This window comes from Pseudorasbora parva, chromosome 15, assembly GCF_024679245.1.
Source record: "Pseudorasbora parva isolate DD20220531a chromosome 15, ASM2467924v1, whole genome shotgun sequence".
Classification (NCBI taxonomy): Eukaryota; Metazoa; Chordata; class Actinopteri; order Cypriniformes; family Gobionidae; genus Pseudorasbora; species Pseudorasbora parva.
This window is the reverse complement of record NC_090186.1, coordinates 22,231,666-22,258,882: the sequence shown is the minus strand read 5'-3', so window position 1 is coordinate 22,258,882 and position 27,217 is coordinate 22,231,666. Positions and strand designations below refer to the sequence as shown.

The window sequence follows — 27,217 nt, the reverse complement described above, 5'->3', positions numbered from 1 at the left end:
GACTAGAAAGCGCCCAATGGCAGTGCCAATGCCATGGGCATGCGAGATTTGCATGCGTAACTCCGCCTACCCACGTGGGTATATAAGGAAGTAGCTGGCATCATCGCATTATGTTTTACCTGCTGAGGAGCCAAGATGAACTCCGTTCCAGCGGTACAGCGGATGTGGCAACGAGACGTTACGTCTCCGTTCCCTCCTCAGGGAACGAGGGTTACATACGTAACCGAGACGTTCCCTTTCATTCAGTCACTCCGACGTAATGTCAGTGACTGACGAATGGGGGTCCCAATGCAATAACGCCACTCGGCTGTCTTCCAGTGCCCTGCGCAAGCGTGAGAACCCTGATGCAAGTTAGGACGGTCAAAGGCCTCTACTTAACGCAGGAATACCAAGGTACACTGGGAGGCATATTCCAGGAGGAGATATGCGCCAAGATGCCTACCCGTAGGGAGGACTTAGGAATACACGTATGACCCCAGGGGGCTGCATACGGAAGATCACTGGGGTACCAGCCGCAGGTGGATTTTTAACCCCAGGGGTGGCAAGGTTGCCAAGGGAATACACCCGCTCAGGGAGGCTTACGGTGGAAATACTCATGTGGGGGTCGCCGGAGGGGAACCATGCACATGGGGCAGCTGGCCGGACACGAGTGTCTGGGCTAAGGGCAGACTTACTGGCGTCGGCGTCGTCAGTGCTGGAGGAGCTCAGGGCTCTCGGGGAACTCACCTGAGAAGAATATTGCACGTATCCAGTCCGTGGAGTGGAATGGCGAGCAAGCGAAGACACCTGAGCCAATCCATTACCGGCCACTTGTAGAGGCGAGTACATAGTCGGATACAGGCTCCACTCGGAGGTTATAAAACCTGGCGAATGTGTTTGGTGTCGCCCAGCCTGCAGCTCTGCAGATGTCTGTCAGCGGAGCGCCATGTGCTAAAGCCCAAGAGGAGGCCACACTCCGGGTGGAGTGGGCCCTGACCCCAAGGGGACATGGGCGTCCCTGCAGCTGGTAAGCCAAAACAATGGTGTCCACTACCCAGTGAGACAGCCTTTGCTTTGAGAGAGCCTTCCCTTTCAGCTTCCCACCATAACAGACAAAGAGCTGGTCTGAGGTCCTGAAACACTGCGTCCTGCCTATATAAGCGCGAAGGGCGCGTACTGGACAGAGCAATGCCAAGGCTGGGTCTGCCTCCTCCAAAGGCAGCGCTTGCAGGTTCACCACCTGGTCTCTGAACGGAGTGGATATGGGCACATATGGGCACATATCCAGGCCGGGGTCTCAGGATCACGTGAGAGTCAGTCGGCCCGAATTCCAGGCATGCTTCGTCAACCGAAAATGCCTGCAGGTCCCCTACCCTCTTGATGGAGGCCAATGCGGTCAGGAGCGCTGTCTTCATAGACAAGAACTTAACATCTACTGACTGCAAAGGCTCAAATGGGGCCCTCTGCAGAGCACTTAGAACTACTGAGAGGTCCCAAGAGGGTACGAGAGGAGCACGAGAAGGATGTAGTCTCCTCGCACCCCTTAGGAACCTGATGACCAGGTCGTGCTTACTTACCGTTTTCCCGTCCAAGAGGTCATGGTAGGCGGCAATAGCGGCCACATAAACCTTCAGGGTGGATGGAGACAGCCTTCGATCCAACCCTTCCTGGAGGAAAGAGAGCACAGACCCGATCGGGCACTTCCAGGGGTCTTCTTGGCGAGAAGAGCACCAATTGACGAAGAGGTTCCACTTCAACGCATAGGCCTGTCTCGTTGACTCGGCCCGAGCAGAAGTGATGGTAGCCACCACCGGAGGTGGTAGGGTACTCAAACCTGCCGCGTCCCGTCCAGGAGCCACACGTGGAGGTTCCAAAGATCGGGACGCGGGTGCCACAGGGTGCCCCATCTCTGAGAGAGTAGGTCCTGTCTCAGAGGAATCGGCCAGGGAGGGGCTGTCGCAAGGAGAACTAGTTCTGGGAACCAGGTCCGGCCGTGCCAGTACGGGGCGACCAAGATGACCTGCTCCTTGTCCTCCCTGACCTTGCACAGAACACGTGCAAGAAGGCTCACTGGGGGAAACGCATAATTGCGTAGGCCCTGCGGCCAGCTGTGCGCCAGTGCATCCGTGCCGAGCGTGCCCTCGGTCAGGGAAGAGTACATGCTGCAAAGGGGCGAGTCGTGGGAGGCAAACAGATCTACCTGTGCGTCTCCGAACTGATCCCAGATCAGCTGGACCGACTGGGGATGGAGTCTCCACTCCCCAGGGGTTGGCTGAACCCGTGAGAGCTCGTCGGCTGCACGGTTCAGGATCCCCGGGATATGGACAGCACGAAGGGACCTCAGGCGCTTCTGACTCAATAAGACGAGATGGCGGGCGAGTTGAGACATGCGGCGGGAGCGTAGACCGCCCTGGTGGTTGATGTACGCTACTACGGCCGTGTTGTCTGATCTGACCAGAACGTGTTGGCCCTTCAACAACGCTAGGAAGCGGTGCAAGGCGAACCGAACTGCCAGCAACTCGAGAATTGATATGCAGGTGGCTCTGGCTCTCTGACCAAGAGCCGGCGGCTGCATGTCCATTGCACATGGCACCCCAACCCGTGGTGGACGCATCTGTTGATACAACAACATGCCGGGAAACTCGTTCTAAGGGCACACCTGCCCGTAGAAAGCTGAGGTTCGACCACTGGGTGAGTGTCTGTCTGCAGGCCTGAGTCACTGGGACCCGGAGCGTGCCAGACTGCCATGCCCATCTCGGGACTCGATCGCGAAGCCAGTGCTGAAGCGGTCTCATATGAAGCAATCCGAGCGGCGTCACCGCGGCTGCAGATGCCATATGCCCAAGGAGCCTCCGCACTCTTGCTCTCTATCTGCCTGAGGCAAGTCAGCAGTGACTGCGCGCGCAAGCCGGTAAGCTGCGCGCACATGGCGACTGAGTCGATCTCCATACCGAGAAAAGAGATCCTCTGCACTGGGCAGAGTTTGCTCTTCTCCCAGTTGACCCGAAGGCCCAAACGAGCAAAGTGGTGGAGAACCAGGTCTCTGTGTTCGCACACCCGGTCCCGAGAGTGGCCCAGTATGAGCCAGTCGTCGAGATAGTTCAGGATGCGAACCCCTTGTTGCCTGAGTGGCGCAAGGGCTGCCTCGACAATCTTCGTGAAGACGCGAGGGGACAGAGCTAGCCCAAATGGTAGTACGGCATACTGATATGCCCGCCCTTCGAACGCAACTCGGGTGGCGTAGCGGCCCGGTGTCGGGGCGGCGGTAACAGCTGCGCCTTGACAGAGGAGACCAGGGAAGGACTCGCGTTCCACTGGGGTCTGCTCTGAGAGGGGGCTGGCGACAGAGAGGGACGAGAGCGGCGTGGCCCGGGGGCGGCGCACACTGCCGTCTCCGGTCCCTGGGTGCTCAGAGATGGGTATGTCAGTTCTTTCTTTAACCACATTAGGGTGCTGCCACCCCGGGGGGCGGCAGCGGAACGAAAGATTCTCCCCCGGCCCTCCACCAGGGGAAGGAGCGGCCCTGCTGCCGTCTCCTGGAAAGAACTGCCCATCTCTGAGCTGTCCACGTCAGGAGCGCCGCTTAGCCTGGCGTTTAGCGGGCTGCGGGGCTGCTGCGGACTGGGGCGGCTTCTTGCGGCGTGCTCCGCGGCACGGCCCGGGTGAAGGCTGCAGCTGTGGCCGCGCGGGAGCGGGGGGGACCGCAGGAGGCCACCCTGGGTGGCGAGGCAGCTGAAGACTGTGCCGGCGGCGCTTTGGGTGCAGCAGCGGGCCACCGGGGCAGCATGTGCTTGATAGCCTCAGTCTGCTTCTGGGCGGCCGAGAACTGTTGGGCGAAGCTCTCGACCGCACCGCCGAATAGCCCAGCCCGGGATATTGGGGCGTCGAGGAAACGAGTCCGCTCGGCGTCCCGCATATCTGCCAGGTTGAGCCATAAGTGTCTCTCCTGGACCACACATGTGGACATCACCCGGCCCAGGGAGCGTGCGGTAACCTTCGTCGCCCAGAGGGTGAGGTCGGTCGCGGCACGCACCTCATCTCTGAGCCCTGGGTCAGCCCCACCCTCGTGCATGTCACACAGCAACTTGGCCTGGTAGGCCTGAAGAGTTGCCATGGCATGCAAAGAAGCGGCGGCCTGCCCCACAGCTCTGTAGGTCTTCGACACCATGGAAGATGTGAATCTACAGGCCTTGGAGGGGTGCTTAGGGTCGCCACGCCAGGAGGAGGCGCTCTGGGGACACAGTTGTATCGCCACAGAACGCTCCACCGGGGGGACCCCAGTGTACCCTCTAGCCGCCACCCATCAAGGGCGGCGAAGGCGGAAGAGGCTGCCAAACGCTCGCGGGAAGACACGGGGGCCCTCCACGAGCGCGCAACCTCCTCATGAACCTCCGGGAAGAAAGGAATTGGGGGCACGGCAGGACGGTTGTCCTGTCGTGGTGCACCCAAAAACCAATCATCGAGCCGCGAACGCTCTGGCCGGGGCGGAGGGTTCCACTCCAGACCAAGCGCCGCGGCCGCCCGGGCAAGCATGGCTGTCAGCTCCGGGTCTGACTCGGGCAATGCTGACGCGCCCGGAGGCGGCAGCACAGCTGAATCATCATCCTCGGAGGACTCTAGCCCACCTTGCGATGCGGTCATCGACATCTCGTCCTCCTCCGGAGCGCCGAACGAAACCATCACAACGCTCACGGGTTCCGGTGCAACAGAGGGGGGTGTGGGCCGAGGCATGAGCGTCGGAGCTGTATTCCACACCATCACCCTCAGGTCACCCTGGCCACCAGCCGAAGAGACGCCCCGCGGATGAAACCGAGGCCGCGGCCACGTCAGATCGGGGGGTGACGGAGGGGACTCTCACTCCGGCGGCCGCACGGAGATCATTGAGTCTCGACCGCAACATGGAGATGGCCATGTTCCCGCAGTGGGAACATGACTCATCCAGAAGCGCTGCCTGAGCATGCTGGAAGCCCCATCGGAAGAGTGTAGAGACCGGCCACACCCAGAAGCACACGGGCGAGACATCCTGAAAAGGACGCGCCACGTGTGAGCTCTTTTTGTGAGAGGATTTAACCTCGCAGACGATGCCGAAGCGCCCAGGGGACCACAAACAAACTGGAACCAATCGTCTGACCAGCAGGCAGGAAGTAAGTGACCACTGGAACGTGCCGAACACCAACACCAACTGGAAGATCCTTCATCTCGAAGAACTGACTTAACTCAGAAGGCTTATAGGAGTGAAAGGTGAGTAACCCTTGGCTCCGAAGCATTAAAACATAATGCGATGATGCCAGCTACTTCCTTATATACCCACGTGGGTAGGCGGAGTTACGCATGCAAATCTCGCATGCCCATGGCATTGGCACTGCCATTGGGCGCTTTCTAGTCTCGGAGATGATAGGCTTCTAAGCGAAACCCCCATTCGTCAGTCACTGACGTTACGTCGGAGTGACTGAACGAAAGGGAACTACTCTTTACTATTACACAAATGTTCTAATATAATTGGACTTTATTGAAAGGACGCCCAGTCTTTTTTGACATAAAAGCTTACAGAAGCTACATTTTTGAGAGAATCGTCCTCAAATTTTAATCAAAGCATGATCAGACATTCAGTTTTATATTTAGGTTATTTTCAGGGCATTAAAATTAAAATCTCTTTTTTTTTCCATAAGAGAATAATAAAAAAATAAAAACGTGAGTCACTTACATGCATATTTCCTCTTGTTTTAATCTGTCCCTATACTACTTTGAGTTATTATGACTTTTGGGTAACATAATTTGAAGTGTCTAGTTTAAAATAAGACCACATTTATGGATATATACCATAGGGTTTAAGAGCTGCAGACATTTTTTTGGGGGTATGTCGTTTTTTTTTTTTTTATTCTCAAAGAAGGGCGAGGGTTAAGAGGTTAAAAGTAATTCTTTACATTACAATATTACTGTCTCAGAATTGTAATGTGTTACATTACTCCTGTATTCATTTTGATTTACTTTCACCAAAATAACTTCAGAAGTAGCTCTTAACATTCTAAAATGTAGGCTACCATAGACCATTTTACATCCAGTAGAAGGCGATATGATGAAGCATAATGACTGTGGTCATTCTTCCCCGATCATCTGTCAGCTCAAGATCTGATCTCCTGCTGCGTTTACTGCGACAGGATCGGATCTTGCTTAGCAGGCACCTTAGGTTTTATTTGAACGGTCTGTTCTCTAACTGAACTAAATTACTTTATTACTATAAAAATCAAAATGACGGTGTCACGGTGTGCAGTAGGCCTGGTCTTATTCTGTCATCTTCACCCAAATACTTTAGTTTGGCTCAGCGCGCGCCTCCTCTGTTGTCCGTTCTTCGACACGCTTGCCATTAAACCTTCTTTAGCCACTTTTCCACTGGCCAGCGCGAGCACAGAGGCTGAAATCATGCCTGCGGCACTTCTGTAAAATCCGCACTAAACACGCCTTCACTGGACTATGGCTCACAATATCCAAATGTACGCCAGCAAGAGGGAGATTAATTGAAGTATCGAATTGAAGGAAAATGTAAATCGCTATACAAAAATATATCAGAAGCTGTCATTTAGTTTTTAATTACTAACCTGGACACCACACGCGGCTATTGAATGACCACGAACTTGCATTTTTCATTCGTTAATGTGTTTTTTTTTTCTTTTTCGCTTTAATTTATTTTAAGGGGGGGGGGGGTTACATACTGAAGATTTTTATGTAAACCGAGATACCGAGATACCGAGATTTACATACTGAAAATGTACAGAGTAAAATATTACTGAAAATTGATTAGTAATGCCTTACACTACTGCGTTACAGCAAAAAGTAATAAGTTACTGGAATTTATTACTTTTGTAATGCGTTACTCCCAACACTGATCCTAACATCCGCTGCTACTTTACTCTCTATTCCAATTGGTCTCTGGAATTGCCAGTCTGCTGTAAACAAAGCAGACTTTATTTCATCTATTGGGACTCATTCTCAGCTCAGCCTCATGGCCCTAACTGAGACCTGGATCAAACCAGAGGACACTGCCACTCCTGCAGCCCTCTTAACCAATTTAACTTTTTCACACACTCCTCAGCCTATTGGGAGGGGTGGGCGTACTGGTTTGCTTATCTCAAATGATTGGAAATTTGATCCCTTACCATCTCTACCGGCCAGTTCATTTGAATCGCACTCAATCACTATTACTCACCCTGTTAAAATCCATGTGGTAGTGGTCTATCATCCTCCAGGTCACCTCGGTAACTTTGTGGAGGAGTTGGATGTGTTACTTTCTAGCTTCCCTGAGGATGGCACTCCACTGATTCTGCTTGGTGACTTCAACATCCATCTTGATAAACACCTAGCCACAGACTGCGGACTGATTGGAATTTCAATGTTGAAATTCCAATCAGCACTCTACTGACTTAATTTGACCTTAAATTAGTATCTACTACGGCTACTCACAGATCAGGTAACCAATTAGACCTCGTAATCTACGCTCACTCCCTCCCTCTCTCCTATCCACTATGGTTTCATCTTCACTCCCTCCACCTGCTCAGTTCTCAGCACTGGATGCTAACAGTGCTACTGACACTCTTTGCTCCACTCTAACATCCTCCTTAGACAGTTTTTGCCCCCTTTCATCCAGACCAGATAGCATGGTGACATTGATTCAATGTTGAAATTCCATCAGAGTCATCATTTTGGTTGAGGTTGAAATTTCAATGCTAAGTAATATTGGATCAATGTTGAAAATTCAATGCTAACACCATACTGGACCAATGTTGAAAATTCACTGCTAAATAATATTGGATCAATGTTGATAATTCCATGCTTTTCAGTGTTGAAAAGACAAACATTGAATCAATGCTTATGTTTGGTCAGCTTAATTCTCCACTGGTGAGGCTTACGGTCAATCTATCTGTCACATTATTCAACATGTTAAGGCAAGTCCAAATCAATTGGCTACATCTGTGTGAATGTGAGCACATTTATTATCCTCAAAGGATATGATGAGTACACCAACGAGTATGTGGATTAACAAAGAATACATAAATGTAAGCCTTTCTTTAAATTTTTCTGGAAGAGTTAAAATTGTATGCATGTTTGATTTCTGACTCTTCCAATAAGAAAGCTGTAAAAACTATGAATCTTTTTAAAAGGTATATTATTTTCCTGCTTACTGGCATGTAATGTTGTCATTCTGTGTTTCATGTTATTATAATACAAAATGTAAAAAACAAATAAAAAAACAAAACAAAGAACTTCTACCATAAATTTAGTCTATCAGTTTTAAATAAATAAAAATGTAGCCTATTATTATTATTTAAATCATGTAGAATGTACATGCATTTCATTATTTATCTAAAGAATACAGAGTTAATAAAGAATTTAGAATATGTGTCCCTGCCTTTTGAATGCGCCACAATCCAATCCAGCAGGTGGCGGTAATGCACCTTCAAGACAAGACAACCACCAATCAACCAAAGCAAGCGCAGCTGAACCGAACAGACATCAGCTGTGTCTAATTTCAGAAGGCTGCATCCTCCGGAGGTCGCATTTGAAGGGTGCATATGTCATAAGGCCGTCTCATTTCAAAAAAGTGAGAAGGACACTTCAAATGCGACCTTCGAATGCGTCCTTCTTTCACAGGATTTCGGAGTGTGCATGAGGTGTAGCCTTCGCGGCTGGAGATAACCCATAATTCTTTGCGTCGCCGTTAGCAACCGTCATAAATATTTTTTTTAATATTATATGAAAAAACGGCACCATTGTATATACATGCGAGCGTAGGTGTGGTGTTTAAAATGTAAGTTCAAGCTTGTTTTTATTTTTAAGCTCTATTACCTCAAACAGATAGTTGTGGTTAACAGGATTACAACGCTTTAGCGCTTTTTAAACGTTTAGAACAGTACATTGCTGTCAAGACAAGAAACATTTCATAGTAATTTTCAAGTTATAAATAATTTTCATTCATATAAACTGGCGTGAGAGTGCAACGAGGCTGAATGTGTTGGCATAGCAACGTGATACTTCCTGCCTGTGTGTCCTACAAAGGACGTCTCGTTTAATTCTGATTGAGGACACTCCGTATACTGCATTCTTCACAGGACGTGTCCTCTGGAGGACGCAGCCTTCGAACTTTAGCGAAATGAGACACAGCTATCAAACGCGAAAAAGAGACACAGGACAACGACCATGTTTTTTAGAGGTAAGTAGGCCTACAAAAATATATTTATAAAATTCATCTCAATTTTAATTTAGTATTTTTATTCACCTTTATGTTTTACAACTTGTGTGCTTCTCCTGAGAGTTTTAGTGAACTGCAATGTAGTCACATGAGCGCCCTCGTAAGTTACACAACCAACGGCCAGGATAATCTTAATACATTGAGTTTCAGTTTGTTTTTCACCAAACCATATCATATTTGTATTCATTTTTTTTTCTTAAGATTGGCATATACACTGTGAATTGCGTCCGGATTCTGACTCATGCAACTCATTTTTTTTTTTTTGTCGTGCGTCGTTTGTTGTGAGGTGTTCATCTATTTTATGAACTGGCTCCATTACAACCTAAAAGGTTTCGGGGCATTGCTCATGGTGGAAACCCCTGAGTTTGGAGTATTTTATTCTTTCTTCCACCTTCTTTCTTTCAGTAGTACTGTGTCATTTCTGTATTTATTGGCAAGTTTACATTTGTATTTACTTCCATTTTGCAGATGCAATTTGTCATGTTTTTCCAGGCTCTTCTCATTTGTGTTATAAATTCAGATGTAATTGTTTTAAGTCAATGTGAGATTTCCTGTTGTAACTGTGGGGGCATAAATACATACATTTGCATGTAAACTGAAGAATGTTGTTTACTTTGAGTGACTTTTTGATGCAAAATCATATCGATTGCAGCCACACATGGTCTCTGATTAAAATGAATAAAATAAAGAGACAAATTAACTGGCATAGAATCCTGCTGTACATAAAGCAAGATTGATCTATTGATCTATAGTTGTCTGCTATCTGGGATCCCTTCTGCCTTTCATTGCAAAGACCCTTGAGCGAGTTGTGTTCAAGCAACTCTCTATGTTTCTTGAACAGGACAACCTCCTAGACAACAACTAATCCGGCTTCAAAAGCAGCCATTCGACTGAGACTGCCTTGCTCTCGGTAACTGAGGCACTGAGACTGGCAAAAGCGGCTTCCGAATCCTCAGTGCTCATTCTGCTGGATCTGTCTGCTGCTTTTGACACAGTTAACCACCAGATCCTCCTGTCAACACTTAAGAAGATGGGGATCTTACCTCTCTGGTAGGTCCTACAGGGTGTCATGGAGAGGTGAAGTGTCTAAGTCACATCATCTAGCTACTGGGGTGCCCCAGGGCTCAGTGCTTGGACCACTTCTCTTCACCATCTACATGTCATCATTAGGATCTGTCATTCAGAAACACGGCTTCTCCTATCACTGCTATGCTGATGACACTCAACTCTACTTCTCATTTCAACCAGATGATCCTACAGTCAGTGTTCGTATCGCTGCCTGTCTGACAGACATTTCTGACTGGATGAAAGAGCATCATCTTAAACTCAATCTTGCAAAGACAGAATTACTTGTTTTCTCAACCAACCCAGCACTTCATCAAAATTTCTCCATTCAGCTTTGTTCATCGACCATAACTCCATCCAGGACAGCCAGGAACCTTGGAGTTGTGATTGATGACCAGTTAAACTTCACTGACCACATTACTGCAACAGCCCGGTCCTGCAGATTTGCTTTATACAACATTAGAAAGATTAGACCCTTCCTATCAGAACAGGCTGCACAACTCCTGGTTCAAGCTCTTGTTCTCTCCAGACTGGACTATTGTAATGCTCTTCTGGCTGGGCTTCCAGCATGCACTATCAAACCCTTGCAGCTGATCCAGAATGCAGCGGCGAGAGTGGTCTTTAATGAGCAGGGGACTACACTGCCACCAAAATGGTCGCATATGCGACCTTTTGAAATGCCATTGCGACCCTAATTTCTATTGGGTCGCAAATGTATCACTGATTATTTTTGTACCTATGTTTTAGGGAATATACTATGATTTACTATGAGCATTTATTAATACCGAAATGTGTAGCCTATTTTAAGAATACGTTTTATAACGTGCTCTGACTGAGCATTCAACACATCAAGTTGGCTTCAACCCCGCGACCCCCGCCCCCTCCCGAAATGTAGGCGAGGCGTAGCCTAACGTTGATTTAAAAAATATACCTCTCGTTAGGACACACACAGCAATCGCATATATATCTCAACATAGCCTAAGTTATAATCTGAACGTGTTAAAATGAAGCGGACAATTGACTCATATTGTAAAAAGGGAAGTTCAGTGTAACAGAACCATCACTTGATGTCGATGCGACATGTCAAACGGAGCCTGTGAGAGTGAGAATGATGTCAGGGAAAGCACACGCGGGAAAAACGAAACGGACATATGAATTTCGACACCAGTGGCTCGAAGAATACCAGTGGTTAAGGTACCAAGACGGAGCAATGCACTGTGTGTAACGTAACTGTAAATTGTGTGGGACATCAATTGCAGGACTGTCCAAATTTGTAACTGCGTCAAAACAATTCAAACACGAATCATTAGCCGCCACGTTTACATGCACACTTTTTTGTCATTCCAATTAAAATAATTCCGATTGAAAGATTCAGTGGACTGTTTACACGAGACGTTATCGAAACCTATCTGGGGTTTAACGTTACATGTGCTGACTTTCAATCGCAATCATCACAGAGCAGTTTGTCTGCCTCATCAGAAATGTCGACGCTTCTCTCCAGCAGCTGAATGTGTTCACGGATGCCATAGAAACTCTCAACGGCCACCAGAACTTACACGGTTTTATAAAATATATTTATTTGTTGTAAAGTGTAATAATCATCTCATCTCAGAAAAAAATTAATTCTTCTGTCAGGCGCAGTTGAAGTAAAACGTGCCTGGGACAAACGCTGTCAAAATGAGAGGATGTAGCCAGGCTATGTCTGTGTCATACCAACATTATCTTCATACGTTCTTAAGAAATTAAAAGTTCACCCCTCAGAAAAATTTACTTTCCTCTCAACATTATACCCTGCGTTTAAACGCGGCGCGCGGTCAGTGGTGAAGGCGCGCTTTATCTGTATCACGTCACCTAAGGACGCACACTCAAAAGTAATCCGGTCAGGTCGTTTACATGGTTACATTTTTCATGAAAAGGTTTATCCCACCCCTCTCAAAGCGATTACAATTTCATTCAGTTTTGGCATTTTTATTCAGATTTAGGTGTTTATATGAAGCATTTTCATTTGGATTGGACTTTTAAACTGATTACAGTGCTCCATGTAAACACACTGAAGCTTCACAATGACAGTATTGTTCATTATTATCCAGAGTGGCTTACTTTAAATAATTTGTGCGACCAAATCATGTTTTGTGCCAGTAACTGAAAAAGTTAGTAGCGCAAGTGCCACCAGTGGAAAAGGTTAGTGTAGTTCCCTGATGAGCCGAAGAGAGCGCATGTTACGCCTCTCTTCATCAGACTGCACTGGTTGCCAATGGCTGCTCGCATCAAATTCAAGGCACTAGTTCTCGCCTACAAAACAACCACTGGCTCTGCACCAATACACCTAAACTCACTTGTTCAGACTTACACACCCTCCAGAAGCTTGCGTTCTGCGAGTGAGCGGCGCCTCGTGGTTCCATCCCAAAGAGGCATGAAATCGCTCTCACGGACATTTTCCTGGACCGTTCCCACCTGGTGGAATGACCTACCGATCTCAATTTGTGCTGCCAAGTCTGTAGCCATTTTTAAAAAAAATCTTAAGACACATCTTTTCCAATTGCACCTGACCAATACAGAATAGCACTTACTGATCACCACAGCAACGACCAAAAAGCGCACACTCCTGGATCATATCTACGTCTCTCATCCGGATTTGTGCCTTCAGGCGGGTGTGTTACATAGTTATCATAGCTATCATAATCCTGATAGGTGTACTGTATTTTGCGTACGTGTGTTTTTGTTGTAGATGGCTATTGCTTTACGTTTAGCTAGAATGCCATACAAAACCAACCCATTGGGCCACTGAATCTGCATTAATGACAACAGTTGGAGCAACAGCCTTAGTCCTAATGGGTTGTTATCATGGCTAGACCTTATTTAGGTTTTCATAAATAACATACAAATTAAAGTAAAATTACAAACAATATCTGTAAATTAATAACTTGACCATTATTTTAAGGATTTTATCATTAATGACAAATTACAGTAATTCTCATTTTTTATACAGGGAATTACTGTATTATGTATACAGTATTTTTCTGTTTTCATAAATTGCATACAAATTAATGTAAAATTACAAACAATATCTGTAAATTAATAACTTGACCATTATTTTAAGGATTGTATCATTAATGACAATTTACAGTAATTATATTTTTTTTATTCAGGGGAATTACTGCATTATTTATACAGTTTTTTTCTGTTTTCTTAAATTACATACAAATGTATGTAAAATAATCTGTAATAAAATCTTTAGCTCATTATATTAAAGCAGCACTAGGTAACTTTTCAACCTTAATAATATATTTTTTAAGACTCTTGTGATGATAAATCGACTTACAATAGGTTGAATGACACGTCTGCCATAGCCTGATGGGGTCTGTATCGTTTTTAATCGTACTTTTAAACTTCGGGGTTCGGGTAGTAACCCGAGAAAAAAAAGAACTATAAAATTTGACAGCTTTACGGCATATACGTCACTTCCACCAACACCCACACTTCCTTAAATTCGGACGCGCGAGCCCAACTTTGTTCGTCAGATAATATAGTCATGTCCGAAGCAGCAGAGACAAATAAGAAAGTTTGTTTGTTTGTTTGTTTATTATTTATTTGACAGGGACCATGTGCAAGTACATTAATCTTCCAAGAGAAAAGATGCTTCACACCAGATTTAGCTACAGCCAGTGGTGTAGCACCAAATTTTGGGCCCTGGGTACAAACCATCTTGCTGGGCCCCCGTACCATGTATGTGTATGTATAGAAAACGGACTTCCCTGCCTCGGGCCCTGGTTACTCAGTACCCTTTATCACGCCCCTGGCTACAGCTAATTTCCATCCGCAGTCCCTGGGCAGATAAAACAATAAAATATATGCATCTAAACATCAATAACTCACTATCTATTTACAACCACATTTACAGTCATACTTCAGCCTAAACTAACCCTATACATACTGTCAACAATAAACCATGTAAAATTTCTACATTAAAAACTTGACTAATCCATAAACATAGTCAATGCTGGCATAACTGATTATCTAATAATACCTTTCTAACATTTTGCGAGAAGTACTTCAGAAAGAAAAGGTTTTGTTGGAGGAAAGCAATAAGAGGAAACGAAAAAGTGATGGGATTAAAGGCAGGACGAGGATCAACATGTGACCAGTGTTTGCTCGTCGGCGTGAGCTGAAGGAGGCGTGCCCGACCGATGCTGTCATGCTTGTTACGGTGAGCTACCACTCAAACATTGAACTGAAGTATCATATAGATTCTGTAAAACGGTAACCAATAGTCTACTATAATGACGCTGGCTTGTAAACGTGAGCATCGTGATTATTTGGCGTTTGAAAGAATTTATTCACTCCCTCCATTTCCCATGAAATTATATTCATATGACATGCTGAAACATGCCACTGACTGTAACGTTACCTGGGATGAAGACATTTCACATGCGACGCCAGAAGAACTCTGAACTCCTCTTGCAGTGTTCAGGGGAACTGTAAGTGCTGCACCGACCCGCGGGGCGCTTTTATGAAGTTATTTGGCCCGCAACGCACCACTGTATATATTTTTACAACCCGCCGTGCAACCGCGACCATTAAATAGACATACGGGGTCCGCGGGTTATGAGACGACCCACGCATCACTAGTTCAGGGCTATCAGGGTTGTCATGTCAACAAATGCACGCGCGATGGCATCCCCTGTTGTAGGATGACAGATCTTACGACAGTAGTTGAGGACATTATTTTTTCCAAACTGTAGGGGGACCACGAGAGCAAAAGTAGCCAAGTGCGGCTTTAAAGGTTTATGTCCGTACTAACAATTTAACATTATTCTTTGTAATTCAAAAAGTAAATCTTATTAGTTTTATATTGACACTGTAAAAAAATAAAATAATTAAAAAAATGGTCAAATGACTGGCAGCTATGGCTGCCAAACGTAAAATTAACATAAAATATCTTAATTCAAATAAAGCGCAAAAACTTTACATATTTACATTAAAATGTTTAGAGAAAACAGTTTTTTTTTTCCTTTAATTTTGTAATTTGACCATTTCTTAATATTTTTCTATTTTTTCTTCTTTTTTTTTTTTACAGTGTAGGTGTATTTTTTACATTCAAACGCTGTAATTCTTGATTCAAATATAGCAAACTATATAGCAAACTATATCAAACAATAATCTGTTTTTAAAGAGTACAAACCTGCACTGCTCTCCAGGTTGAAACTTCAGGCCTCTGCCCACACCACAAAACACCATTTGACTAAATTAAATTAAATATAACCGCAAATAAAAATAAATAAAATATATTTTAAAACAAGTCGTTTCCGTGTAAATTTGAGCGTGATTGGTCAATCTGAACGTCATCCAGAAATTTGGCCAAGGACAGCAGTGTACGCCTTCTACCGCTCACGTGCTCAGGTTTGAATATACAGCCGTTTCTGGTGGAGTGCTTCTAATCTGAAATAGGACTGCTTCGGTCGGTTCATTAGTAATAGCATTAACTTACATAGATCATTTTACATCTGTTAAAATATTATTTTGGACGAATTTTGATTGTGGGATGTCGAATGAGAACGAAAAAACATGAAGATGAACAGACATTTAAGTTACCAATGGCGGACAACAGACGGTAAGCAGCAGAAGGTAAATAAGTTACCGTTATATTTTTTCTACTGTCACATCAAGATATAGTGCACTGAAGTTATATGCTAATCGTGATTAATGTAAATATTCTGTGTTTTATGTTGTAATACTGTTAAGATAGGCCTGGGCGCGATGACGATGATGTTGACTATAGTAAGAGATTTTGCAATTTTATCTTTTCATATCATGGAATGTAATTGTTAAGCATACTTGAATGAGTATAAGTGGCAAATCCATGTTATAGTCTACGCATTGACGTCATTGAAAAGTGCGTGCCTCGTGCACTGTGTGTGTTGTGAGCATGGGTACAAGAAAAATAAATAAAGAGAGCAGCACGCTGCTGTGAGTTCAACAAATGATTGTATCTGATTTTTCTCCTGTAAAAAGTTAATCATTTTGTTGACTATGATACGCTATAGACTGCTGCAGAGATGTCTAACGCTACAGTAATATATCCGCATAGCACTGAAGGTACGACTTAAAGACATTGACATTTTGATAAAGAAACATGCATGAATGAAGAAAAAAGAGCGGGACATGTCTCTCAGACAGCAAGCGATCCCAAAATGAATTATCCTTTGGTAAAATGCACACAAAATTATCTAAAAGTCATGTGAGGTATTCACTTGATTTAAATGTAAATGTTATATCTAAAATTAAGTTAACGTAGGGAAATCTGGATGCGTGTCATTCTGTGCATTAATTCTTAAAGGGGCACCAGCTTAATAAACTCTTCAAGATTTGGAATAGGATTGCTCTTTATCTGCTGTGTTGGTCTTCCGGTGCAGAATCATGGACCTTCTGTTGTATGTTTTGATTTATATTTCTAATTACACTATATAGTTTGGATTCTAAATTAAAAGGTAAATGTTTGTCCACATATATTATCAGAGCTATATGGAGCCCACGGGTCAGTTGAAAATTGAGGAAAACCATATAAAACTGATTTTGGAAAATACATGCTAAAATGTAAAAGGCACAAAATTGTATTTTGTTATAAGGTGAAATCATGACCTCATCATGATATTAGTAACCCTACCTTACAAGCTAAATTCAATTTTTAGTTTTTCAATTCCTCCTGGGGGCTCTGAGGAATTAATTATGAAGAATTTGTTTACATAAATGTACATCTGAATAATACAACTTTTAGAATAAATAGTGAAACAGTGACAATCTTGTCAGGGTTTTTTTTATTTTTTAGTTTGAAATTGAGAATATTTTATTCACCTTTAAAAATTGGATGAAACTGTTCAACTGTTATCTGTATTTTAAATATTAAATGTATTATGTATTGTATTGTTGTACGACTGTATGTTGACTTCCAAAATAAAACTGTAAATTTACAATCTTGAGCATGCTTTAACACTTTATTGAATGTTTTTTTTTATTGTAATAATATGTATTTGTTTATTATTATTTGTTAATCTTTATTGTGTTACTCTTCAGAATTTTGATTACTGTCACTTTATTGAGGGTGTTTGATCATCATAATCTAGGAAAAATCTGTAAAAAAAAACACTTTTTACACAAAAAAAATTCTGTCCCCAAAACTTCACAAAAAGAGCAGTTTCCAAAATCTCTGGGTGCCAAGAGAGCGCGCTAGGTGGTGTTCGACGCTTTCATGCCTTGTCACCCTCGGGCGCCTCTCCAATCGCCAGCAGGGGGCGCGCGGTACAGTGGGGAGGCCGCCTGTGCGCGTCCCGCGCCTCAGTGGAAGCAGGTAAGTGTTGACACACGCACGCAGACCGGCTTTTACAGCCCGTACTTCATTGTATCCAAAAAAAGATCTTATCGGTCTCCGTCATATCGGCCAGGTTGAGCCAGAGATGCCACTTCTGGACCACCAAAGTTGACATCGCCTGGCCAATAGTATGGGCGGCAGTTTTCGTCGCCCATAGGGCGAGGTCCGTCGCCATCCAGAGCTCCCAGAGGAGCTCTGGGCCAGGACTACCCTCGTGCATGTCCATGAGTGCCTGTGCTTGATGCACCTGAAGCAACGCCATGGCAAGCAGGGCGGAACGACCGCATCTAGAAACGCACGGGGGAAAAGACATCCTGAAAAGGACGGCACATCACCCGTGTAGCTCTTTTTGTGAGGAAAATTTGCTCTTTTAAGTGTTGAAGCACCCAGGGATCGACCACGGCAGAACAACAGGTTTTGTGTGCAGCCTGTTTTCTGCTCTCACCAGAAAAAGGAACATGCCCACCGAATCAACTGTGTGTGTTGTGTGTGTGTGTGTGTGTGTGTGTGTGTGTGTGTGTGTGTAGTGCAATTTGCTCAGTTTCTCAGTTTGCTGTGGAAAACTGAGAAACTGAGAAACTGTCAAATCTAACTTTTTTCTGGACAAGCACATTTTTTACTCGGACAAGTGAATGACCATTTTACTTATCCAAAGGAGAGACATGAGCATGCTTAATGTAGAGCCCTAAATTATATTTTAGATTTGAATACACAATTGTTTTTTAAATAAATAAGAATTCAACACTTTGCATACATCTGTTATTTTGCCTTATTATCTTTATTTAGTAAAGTCTGGTGCCTTTAGTCTCTTCAAGGAAGGTATACAGTTTATTATTAATTTAACAATAGTATCGGATCGGTATCGGGTATCGACAGATACACAAAGCCCAGGCATCGGTATCGGGACTGAAAAAGTCGGATCGGTGCACCCCTAATTTTAATTGGCACTTCACAATATGTACTGTGCCTCTTTTCTTAGTTATTTGTACAGATACACATAATTCCTGTATAAAGTTCATGTTTGAAAATTGTATCTTAGCTTTACAAGAGTGTGGAACTTTTCATCACAAAGGTGTGACATAGCCCTGACAAAATATTTAGTCGTGTACAAATATGCTAAAAGATTTTAGCACAACTCCACTCCTGGGTAATCAAAGGGTACACCTTGTGGTTTTTTAAACACTTTGGGGTAATTCATTTGAAATGTAGGTTCTGCTTTTGTGACATGCACACGTGTATAAATGTTTAAAGGTCCCATTCTTCGCGTGTTTTATTATGTTTACAGTGTGCAATATAACATGAGTTCATGTTTCACTTGAAAAACACACTTTTGTAACAAAATACAAAACACAATTTTTGTATATCACAATTATATTTTTCACACAATTTACTTATCTGTACACCGCTGTTTTCTCTGTCCTAAAAACGGCCTGATGATTTCCTTGTACTATAAAGTCCCTCCTTCAGAAATACGTAACGAGTTCTGATTAGGCCAGCACTTCCTGTGTTGTGATTGGACAGCAGCTTAGCGCACTTTGCCCGGAAAGGTCCCGCCTCTTACCATAACGGGGAGATGCAAGCGCTAAATGCACGCTCTTCTCCACGTGGGAGAGCAACAAAACCACGCCCCCTATTTTGCGTGTTCTTGTGGGTTAGTCAACAAACTGTTCTAGTCGTAGATATCCATAATAAAGGCTAGATGTCTTACGGCGGAGTCACCATCGTCATCAACGACGGCCATCTTGTCACAGGCAAGCTTTCTGTCGGGCTCTGTGGAACCTGATGTAAGATAAGGGATCTGTACGAACATAAATACTCTTATCTCGCTGAAATCTTGACGGATTTACAGATGGTTTGGTTTCTTACAAATAGGGGTGTCCATGGTTAACCGATTAACCGTTAAAAATTGCGTAACCGAGTGAGACGTGCTTTGAATTTAGTTGTAATACATTTTTGCACCACTAGAGACCGCCAGAGCGCTCCCAGACATTTGTAATATCCACAAGAAGAAGTCATGACCAGCTTTCTAACATGAAGCGGGCAAAGAAAAGTACAGCGTGGGAGCACTTTAAAATTGAGAGTGACGGGGCAAAATGCAAGTATTGCAATGCAGTGCTTACCGCATTTTTCAGGTTATAAGTCGCTCCGGAGTATAAGTCGCATCAGTCAAAAAATGCGTCATGAAGAGGAAAAAAATTACTACATGCCCTAATCATGCAGGCGCCCTCGCGGCCACTTGCATTGCTTGTGAACTGGAGCGCATCTCATCCTAATTTAACGAAACTCAGCGTAGGCCTCACAGACATGAAATATATCTTAAGAAAGCTTGAAATGTCTTTTAACAATTTAAAACAAAAATAAATAGGCTACTCTCTGATTATGTAATCCATGATGTGCATTTCTCTCTATAGGCGCGATCACTATGGAGATGGCGGTCGTCAAATTAATAAACTAAAAATAATAACCCTGACACACACTATGGTTAACCGAGTATTAACCGCTAAGGGCCTCGGTTAACGGTTAATGAAAAACTTGAAGCCCTACTTACAAACGTTATTAACATGGCTACAAATCTGGATGCTTTAACACGTTGAAATTGCAGCTTTTCGTTTCGGTAAGCGACTTAATCGTGCAGCTTGTGTATCATGGCTAACTTATGTGCACTTTATCAAGGATGAAACCACAATCGAGCTGTTCAATTATATAGGTTTTATTGACACCAATAATGATTTTATGACAACCAATCTTTTGTGTGGTTAAATTAAACTTAGTTTGCATGTTTTTTTTTGTTTTAATTTAAATATATATATATATATATATATATATATATATATATATATATATATATATATATATATATATATATATATATATATATATTATAAAACTGATATTTTTATTATAAATGTGTATATATATATATATATATATATATATATATATATATATATATATATATATATATATATATATATATATATATATATATATAAGCTAGCTCTGGAGAAAAAAATTCTGACACAATTCTGAGTGTGTGTGTGTGTGTGTGTGTGTGTGTGTGTGTGTGTGTGTGTGTGTGTGTCGGTACACAGTTTTAGTAGCCTATATATTGATTTAACATAAATACCTTTTTTTATTGCACCTATCTGTTCTGTTCAATGTTACTTTCATATTGAAGTCCATGGTTATAATTATTCATAAGTGTATAGTGCCATAACTACATCTCTGACGTTAATAACAAACGAAGCAGTTTGAAAATCAGCTGAAAATTGAGCAAGTTATGGCTATTTAAAATTACATGCACCATTAAAACACACTGTTACGAGTGAGCGAGCTGCCAGTGACAAGATGGCCTCAAGTTGCGGACGGCAACCTCCATTGGCCAACAGCGTGCATGAGACATCTAGCCTTTATTATGGATATCTATGGTTTTAGTGATGTCATTACATCCCTGCACTTCCTGCTGTAGTCCAAACCGGCCGTTCGCTGTAGGCTTTAAAAGGGAACTTCTGTTAAATCTCGCTTGGCACTGAACTTTGAGCTTTATAATTTTACAGGTATTATTTATGCTCTAACAGCAACATTACACACTAACTAAAGTTTGAAAGATGGAATCGCGAAGAATGGGACCTTTAAATCAACTCGTTGAATCAATGTTTAAGAGCATAATGGTTTTAGTTTTGAAAAATACTGAATTAAAGCAATAACTATAACTGGGAGAAAAATAACTAAGTGTAAGCAAAATATTCTATGTTTTGTCTTGTTTTAGTAAAATAACAGTACTTGGTCAATAGGCATGTGCCGATATCAATTTTTCATGTTGCGATTAATTGATGAAGTTTTATCACGATATACGATATTATCACGATATTGAAATAAGTTGCAAAAAAAAACGTGTTGCCATAGCATAACAGCTTTAAGAACTATAACTGAATGTTTAAATACAATAATGCACCAAAAATATATACAGCTCTGGAAAAAAAATTAAGAGTTCCCCTCATTGAGAAATCAATGAGAAATCAATGTTCTGATATTTTTGATATTTTTCAGAGCTGTAAAAGTACAATTTTCAAACAGATTCAATTGCAAAAAGAATTAGGCTATTAAGAACAAGAGGTAGGCTTACACATTACAATAAGGTCTCATTATTTAATGCATTAACTAAGATTGAGCAACAGCTACATTTGTTACAGAAAGTATAATGTTTTTGTTAATGTTAGTTAAGAAATACTGATCATTGTTACTTTTATCTTAGGTCCATTAAAAAGTTATTTTGATTTTAATGTTATTAAACAGTAACTAAGAAATTAACATTACATAGAATGATTACTTCTTTAAAAGTATTTTTCATTGTCAGTTTGGTAATAATAAATTAACATGTTAACTAATGAAGTCTTATGTCTCAAAGTTTTACTGAACAATAACAAATAATTAGAACAGTTCTAGTTATTAGGGCATGTTGTAATCCAGATTAAAACATAAAAATGTTTAAGTTTGAAAATAAATAGCCTATTAAGTCTTTAAGTATTAAGTATTTGGTGCTGTGATGAACAACATTGAGATTACAAAAATGAATGGCTGTTTAAAAAACTACATGCGTTGTTTGTTTGTTTGTTTGCGGGGTTACCGGGGTAACGGCTGCATTCTGCAGTTCATCAGCGCCCTCTGCTGTCACTGAGCGGCACTTCAGCAGCGCGTCTGGTTCAGTCATGTGCAAACGCACGTTGGGCTTGTTTATATCTGAGCGCGTGTCCCTTTGACGCAGAATACAGCAGTGTTGAGCATTTATACGGTTGATGGGCAAAGTATTCTTGAGTGCATTATAAAAAAATTATGAATTGTTAATAAATTATTATTTACGATATTTTAAAGTGCCCACATTAACAATATCGTGCATATTCATTATCGTGATAAATCGCATTATCGAAAATCGGCACATGTCTATTGGTCAAGCAAAAGTTGCATTAATGTATTCTTGAGAGAAGCCTACATTTTATATAGGCTATATGTAAAGGTTCGCAATGCCAACCAAAGTTCACAATGTCATTGTGAGATGTACACACCCTTGCAGATGTACCAGAGCTGTGATGCAAAACATCTCAAAACATCTTTAGAACATGTTTTACAGCCTTTGACGCTTTACCGATTCTACAGCCCCCAACCAGGCATCCTTTCTCGTTTTCCAAAAGAGCATGATACAAAGTATTTATATTCTGTAAAATGTTGAAGACGTTCAACTGTGTGTGTGTGTGTGTGTGTGTGTGTGTGTGTATGTGTGGTGGTGGGGGGGGGGGGTTGTGCTAGGGGTTAGATGAGTAAATGAGTAAATAACTAAATCAATTAAAATGACTTTTTAAAACGATATTTGGTTTAATTCTTTTACCACAGTTTAAATCTACACCCTGGTGTATGTCTTTGCGTGGGCCTACATTTCCTTTGGATGGGGAAGGGGGGGATGCAGCTACGAGATCTATCCTCGTTTCAAGCGTTTGTCATTTGCGAGTGAGGTCATCGCAAAAAGAACAGATTAAACTATTTCATTTTAAATGTTAAAAACTGCTCGTTGGATAAATTTAAACTATTGCTGGGTGATATGTCTAATGCTTACGCACTCTAATGGTAACTTACAGTAATTCGGAGATGCAATGACAACAGCGCATGTGAAAGGTAAGCAATATAATGGAACTTTTCTCTTCTTTTTTTCTGTTTATATTAGCGACCTGTGTTGAATGTTTACCTTTTCTTGCGGACGACTGTGACAGTACATAAGTAACTTTAATTAAAAGTGGGGAAAACACTGCATATTGTCTCTCGTTCATCTTTTCATCTGGTACCTTTTCTCTCTGGGCAAAGGAACATTTCAACTTTGCATTACATCTTGTTTGAAATTTGAATTTGAAATTCTTCTGAAATTGTTTACTTCATGTGAAAACATTGTCCCTCCTCCATCTTGACTTTTTGTTGTTGTTTTTTTTAATCATTTTTATTGTTGTTTAGCGTTTCAATGGGAAACCACTCTTCAAATGTTGGGCTATGTGAAACAACTTTTTATTAAAAACAACCCCTGAGTTTAACCTCAAAAGTTTCACATAAAACAAAAAAAAAATCATATCGTTTTTTACTGTTTCAAGAATACATTTTATTTTTTCTGATAACATTTTACAATGCCTGAATACTGTGTTTTAGTTTTAAAGATCTGAATCACTTTAAAGTATTAAAGTTTGGCTATATGTGAAAAACTTTTCAAACTTTATCACATTTTTTACCATCCTGTCTTACATTTTTAAAGTTTAAAAGCACATCCTTTTTTAACAGTTGAAATTTTTGTTTTATTTCAATGCTCAAACAATGGAGCATAACTTCATCCATTGGAGGGAGTGGCTGATAGTATCAATAACTGGATAATCAATTCGCTGATAAACTAAAAATGGTTAAAAACTTTGTTAAAGCAACTATTATTTTACAAATGTTACTTAATTATTTTACAAAAGTGTGTGTGTGTGTGTGTGTGTGTGTGTGTGTGTGTGTGTGTGTGTGTGTGTGTGCGCATGTGTGTGTGCATGTGTGTGTGTGTGTGTGTGTGTGTGTGTGTGTGTGTGTGTGTGTGTGTGTGTGTGTGTGTGTGTGTGTGTGTGTGTGTGTGTGTGTGTGTGTGTGAGCCTGTTTATGTGGTTTATGAGGACACAAATTTGTATAACTACATGGGTATTACACTGGTATTACACTATAAATGTGGTTTATGAGGACATGTCAAATGTCCTCATAATTCAAATGGCCTTAAAAACATACTAAATGATGTTTTTTTGAGAAAGTAAAAATGCAGAATGTTTCCTGTGATGGGTAGGTTTAGGGGCAGGGGCAGTGTAAGGGGATAGAAAATACGGTTTGTACGGTATAAAAACCATTACGCCTATGGAGAGTCCCTGTAAACCACATAGACCAACGTGTGTGTGTGTGTGTGTGTGTGTGTGTGTGTGTGTGTGTGTGTGTGTGTGTGTGTGTGTGTGTGTGTGTGTGTGTGTGTCTGTCTGTGTCTGTCTGTGTGTGTGTGTCTTGAAACAATTAGTTTTGAAAGAGCTAAGAACAAATGAATGAACTAAACAACAAATGCTAAAACAAAATAAGTATTATTAACCATTATCGAACTCTAAACTGATACATTCTTGTATTTAACAGAGACGTTTTTAATGTTTTTAAAAAACATTCAATGGAATTTTTACGACCCTATAAATATATCAAATCTGACACATGGTTCCCTATATTCTCTCTCAAGCCAGACCCACATCAAGATGTTTGGTCTGGAAACTCACCATTGACAGGGCTCAATCCGAGGGGCAGGATAAACAGCTGTCTTTCAAACTCCCTCTGCACGCAATTGGATAGCGCTACAACCAACCAGAGCAACAAAGCTAAAGCAGAGCTAGTAGGACAGATTCAACTTTCATCGTATCTGGTCGGCAAAACTCCGAACACATCATGCCTTTTTAAGAATGACTCCACTGCCATTCTTTGTTGTTTTCTCAGAGAAAAGCTTAACTCCAAGTCTTCCAGAGTCGCGGTCAAAGCTGATTCGAAAGACCACTGTTCGCCAGATTCTGTGTTTACTAGTAGCACGCAAGCGCAACTCTGGCGTCATTATGTTAAGCCCCGCCCACCGTTACAACCTACTCTATACACGATGTGATTGGCCCAACCAGAGTTTGGATTTTACAGCTCAGAAGTGTATTGAGAGTTGCTAGACGACACTCGCAGCAGATTAGATTTGCTGCCGCTAAGGTGCGTCTAGATTTCTAGGCTAAGTGTATGTGGTTTTACTGGGAAAAATAAACCAAACATTTTTTTCATCAATAATGTAAACTAATGAGTCGATTTAATTAAAAATCTCCATTATACATTTTTAAATATTACATAATTCATAAATGCCCGTTTGTCATGTATAATAACGTTACACCAACCAGTCGCGATCTGGCAAAAGTTGAAACAAATCGGTTGACAATTTTATAAATCAAATTTCATCGCTGACAGGATGTAAATTGACAGAAAAAGCACTGCACAAAACCATGCAGCACCAAAAGTCGCATTAATGGTTATTAGTGTTACTTGTATTTATGTATATACACCACTTACTTTTGATGAATCTATCAAAGTTGAAGCCCAAGTGCCACCAGCACCTACAGGCCTATTATGTGAAGTGTAGGCTGGCGAAATGGTGATGTGAACTTTATTATACTACCATTATTGATAATTAAGCAGCATTATGATAGAAGTCTTTTATGCTCATTAAGCCTACATTTATTTGATCAAAAACATAAATATTGTGAAAAATTATTAAAATAATGGTTTTCTATTTTAATATACTTTAAAATATAATTTATTACTGCAATCAAAGCTGAATTTATCATCATTACTCCAGTCTTCAGTGTCACATGATCCTTCAGAAATCATTCTAAAATTATGATTTAATGTCAATGTTGAAACAGTTGTACTTCTTAATATTTTTTTATAACCTGCTGTGATACTCTTTTCAAGATTTTTTGATTAATAAAAAGTTAAAAAGAACATGTAATAATATTTCACAATATTAGGCTACTACTTTTTTCTGTATTTTTGATTAAATAATACAATAGAGAATATGCTTCACACACACACACACACACACACACACACACACACACACACACACACACACACACACACACACAACATATATAATTTTATTTTTATATAGATTATTTTATATAATTTTATCTTTTTTTAATTTGAGCCCATGTCCCAGAAGAAATATGTTTTTATGTTAGCTTGCCTACTATTAAAAATACTTTCATGTAATTACAGATAATGATTTTTTGTAATAACATCTATAATTGCACTCTTTAACCTTCCCTTTCACCTGGAACCTGTAGCCTAACGATACTCGTATCACACCTCAATAGCAGCAAAAGTGTTTAAAACTCAAAACAAGGAGTAGGCTACCAGAGCTTTTTTTTTAAGGCTATGCTTAACATAAGCAACCAATTAATAAAATATTTAATACTTACAAGATTTCTGTCGTTGATGGAAACGTTGGAATAGCATCTATGGCCATGCATGAGACAGTGAAAGCTTTCCATTGGGAACACTCACAACTACGCGGACATGAAATCGGATGTCCGATCACACACACATGTGACAGCATCAGCATTACCAGAGTACGTGTCTTCATGATATAAAGAATTGGTTTTCTTCCGCTGGAAAACTGTAGTCTCTCCACTCGGTTTATGCCATTAAATAGTCACACCGACACCGACGAGCAGTTTAAAAGCGCAAACTTGCTTGAGTGTGAGAATCACTAAGTGAGTAGGCGAGCCTGTGAGTGAGGCGGACGTCTGAGGCGCCCTTGCGGTTGCTATGGGAACTGAATAGTTCTGTGCGACATAAAAACGCATTTTACTAACAATTGCGTAACTTACCTTTATTAACTTATGATATAGAAATCTCTTCAGTTGGTTGAACTGTTATTTGATGTTTTTCTGCTGAAGAAACACTATATAGCCTATATATTTGCAATAAAATTCAATAGACAA

General features: G+C 41.7%; 1 protein-coding gene across 8 annotated transcripts in view; it reads right to left on the bottom strand.

Annotated features, from left to right (window-relative positions):
• Positions 1 to 27,011, bottom strand: part of tshr (thyroid stimulating hormone receptor) — a 258,468-nt gene extending 231,457 nt beyond the window's left edge. For all 8 annotated transcript variants that reach the window (XM_067417380.1, XM_067417385.1, XM_067417382.1 and 5 more), the window contains exon 1: positions 26,693 to 27,011. In XM_067417380.1, coding sequence (XP_067273481.1) covers positions 26,693 to 26,856 — 164 coding nt within the window. In that variant the 5' untranslated portion in view covers positions 26,857 to 27,011. The remainder of the gene's footprint in view (positions 1 to 26,692) is intronic.
• Positions 27,012 to 27,217: the final 206 nt, after the last annotated feature.